Below are 1,718 nucleotides of genomic sequence, written 5' to 3' on the forward strand. Positions count from 1 at the left end.
TCTCTCTAAATTATTTTTCTTTCCTTTTCTCTCTTCTTCTCTTCTCTCTTCCTCTCATTCTCTTCTCCTTAGATTCACAAATATATTACATCGATGGGCACACTCAAACCCCAACCAAAACCCTCAAGGGGGCCCCCAGAGGGGCCCCCAGAGGGGCCCCCCGGGGGGCCCCCCGAGGGGCCCCCAGTCTGATAGGGGCCCCCCGCAGGGGGCGCCCAAAGGGGGGGGGGCCCCCCCAGTTGCTGCTACTGGGGGGCCCCTGTCGAGCAGCAAGGAGCTGCTGCTGCTGCAGAGCTGGTGGCATATTGCGAGTGCACATCTGGATGTGCTGCAGCAGCTGCAGCAGCTGCAGCAGCAGCAGCAGAAGGTGCTGCAGTTGCTGCTGCAGCAGAAAGCTGGTGACCCTACATTTGCATCGATGCTAGCTGATGATTTGCTGCTGCTGCAGCAGCAGCGGCAGCAATGTCTTTCGAACTTTGCTGCTCGTATTAAGCTGATGAGAGACAAAGCAGCAGCAACACAGCAGCAGCAGCAGCAGCAGCAGCAGCAGCAACAGCAGCAGCAGNGATGAGAGACAAAGCAGCAGCAACACAGCAGCAGCAGCAGCAGCAGCAGCAGCAGCAACAGCAGCAGCAGAAGCAGCTGTTGCAGCAGCTGCTGCAGCAGCAGGAGGTGACATGGGCTCATGTGGAAAGAGCCCACGGTGTTTCTGCTGCCGATGCAGCAGCAGCTGCTGCTGCGCTGCTGCAGCAAGGAGTAGCAGCAGCAGACGTGCTGCGGGTGGTGTCTTCGTTAATAAACCCTAGCTGGGGTGTATGTACACCCCAGCACATCTCCCCTCCTCCTGCGTCTCTATCTGCTGCAGCAAGCGGCAGCAAAGCGACGGAGTCCCCAGCAGCAGCAGCAGCAGGAACAGCAGCAGCAGCAGCAGGAACAGCAGCAGCAGCAGCAGCAGCAGGAGCTTGCACGGCTAAGCTCAACGCAGCAACACATCTGCTGCTGGCTCGGGCGTTTGCTGATGAAGGCTGCAGCAGCAGCGCAGAGCAGCAGCTCCTCCTTGCCTTGGGGGGGCCCCCTGAGGGGGCCCCCCGCATGGGGGCCCCCGAAGATCTTGGGGGCCCCGCGGGGGGGCCCCCTGGTCAGGGGGCCCCCAGGAGAGAAGCAGAAGCAATAGGGGACGAGCTGCAGCAGGAGGCGGTTGCTGCTGCACTTGCTGTGGCGGTAGCAGCAATGAAGGATGGAGAGGTACGTCTGCTGCTGCTGCTGCTGCTGCTGGTGCTGCTGCTGTTGCTGTTGCTGCTGCTGCTGGTACTGCTGCAACGGGTGCTGCTGTAGGGCCTTTTCTGCTGCTGCTGCTGTTGCTGCTGCTACTGCTGCTGCTGCTGCTGTTTGTGCATGCGTACGTGCAGCTGGAGCGGGCCTGCACAGCTCTGCTGCTGCTGCCTCTCTCTGTCTCCATCCGCTTCGCCCGCGCCGTCCTCCCCGTCTCCCTAGACCTCTCTCGCCGTCTCTTGTCTTCAGGGGGCCCCCTTGGTGGCCCCTCTGGGGCCCCCTTCTGGGGCCCCTTTGTGGTTTCTGCGCGGATAGTGGGTGAGGTGTTGCGGCAGGGTGAGGGGTTTGAAGCAGCAGCAGCAGGAGCAGCAGGAGCAGCAGCAGGAGCAGCAGCAGGAGCAGCAGCAGAAGCAGCAGCAGCAGCGGTGGAGCAGAGTCAGAAGGCT

At 61.7% G+C, this 1,718-nt stretch overlaps 1 protein-coding gene across 1 annotated transcript in view; it reads left to right on the plus strand.

Moving 5' to 3' along the window:
• Positions 1-567: 567 nt before the first annotated feature.
• The window catches only part of EMH_0060010 (uncharacterized protein), a gene marked incomplete at both ends in the record, with an annotated part of 2,658 nt that continues 1,507 nt past the window's right edge, over positions 568-1,718 (plus strand). Inside the window, 2 exons of the mRNA XM_013497739.1 lie at positions 568-1,245; positions 1,410-1,707. Coding sequence (XP_013353193.1) covers positions 568-1,245; positions 1,410-1,707 — 976 coding nt within the window. The remainder of the gene's footprint in view (positions 1,246-1,409; positions 1,708-1,718) is intronic.

The sequence above is a fragment of the Eimeria mitis genome, genomic scaffold (assembly GCF_000499745.2).
Source record: "Eimeria mitis Houghton genomic scaffold, Emh_scaff2893, whole genome shotgun sequence".
In the NCBI taxonomy this organism is placed as follows: Eukaryota; Apicomplexa; class Conoidasida; order Eucoccidiorida; family Eimeriidae; genus Eimeria; species Eimeria mitis.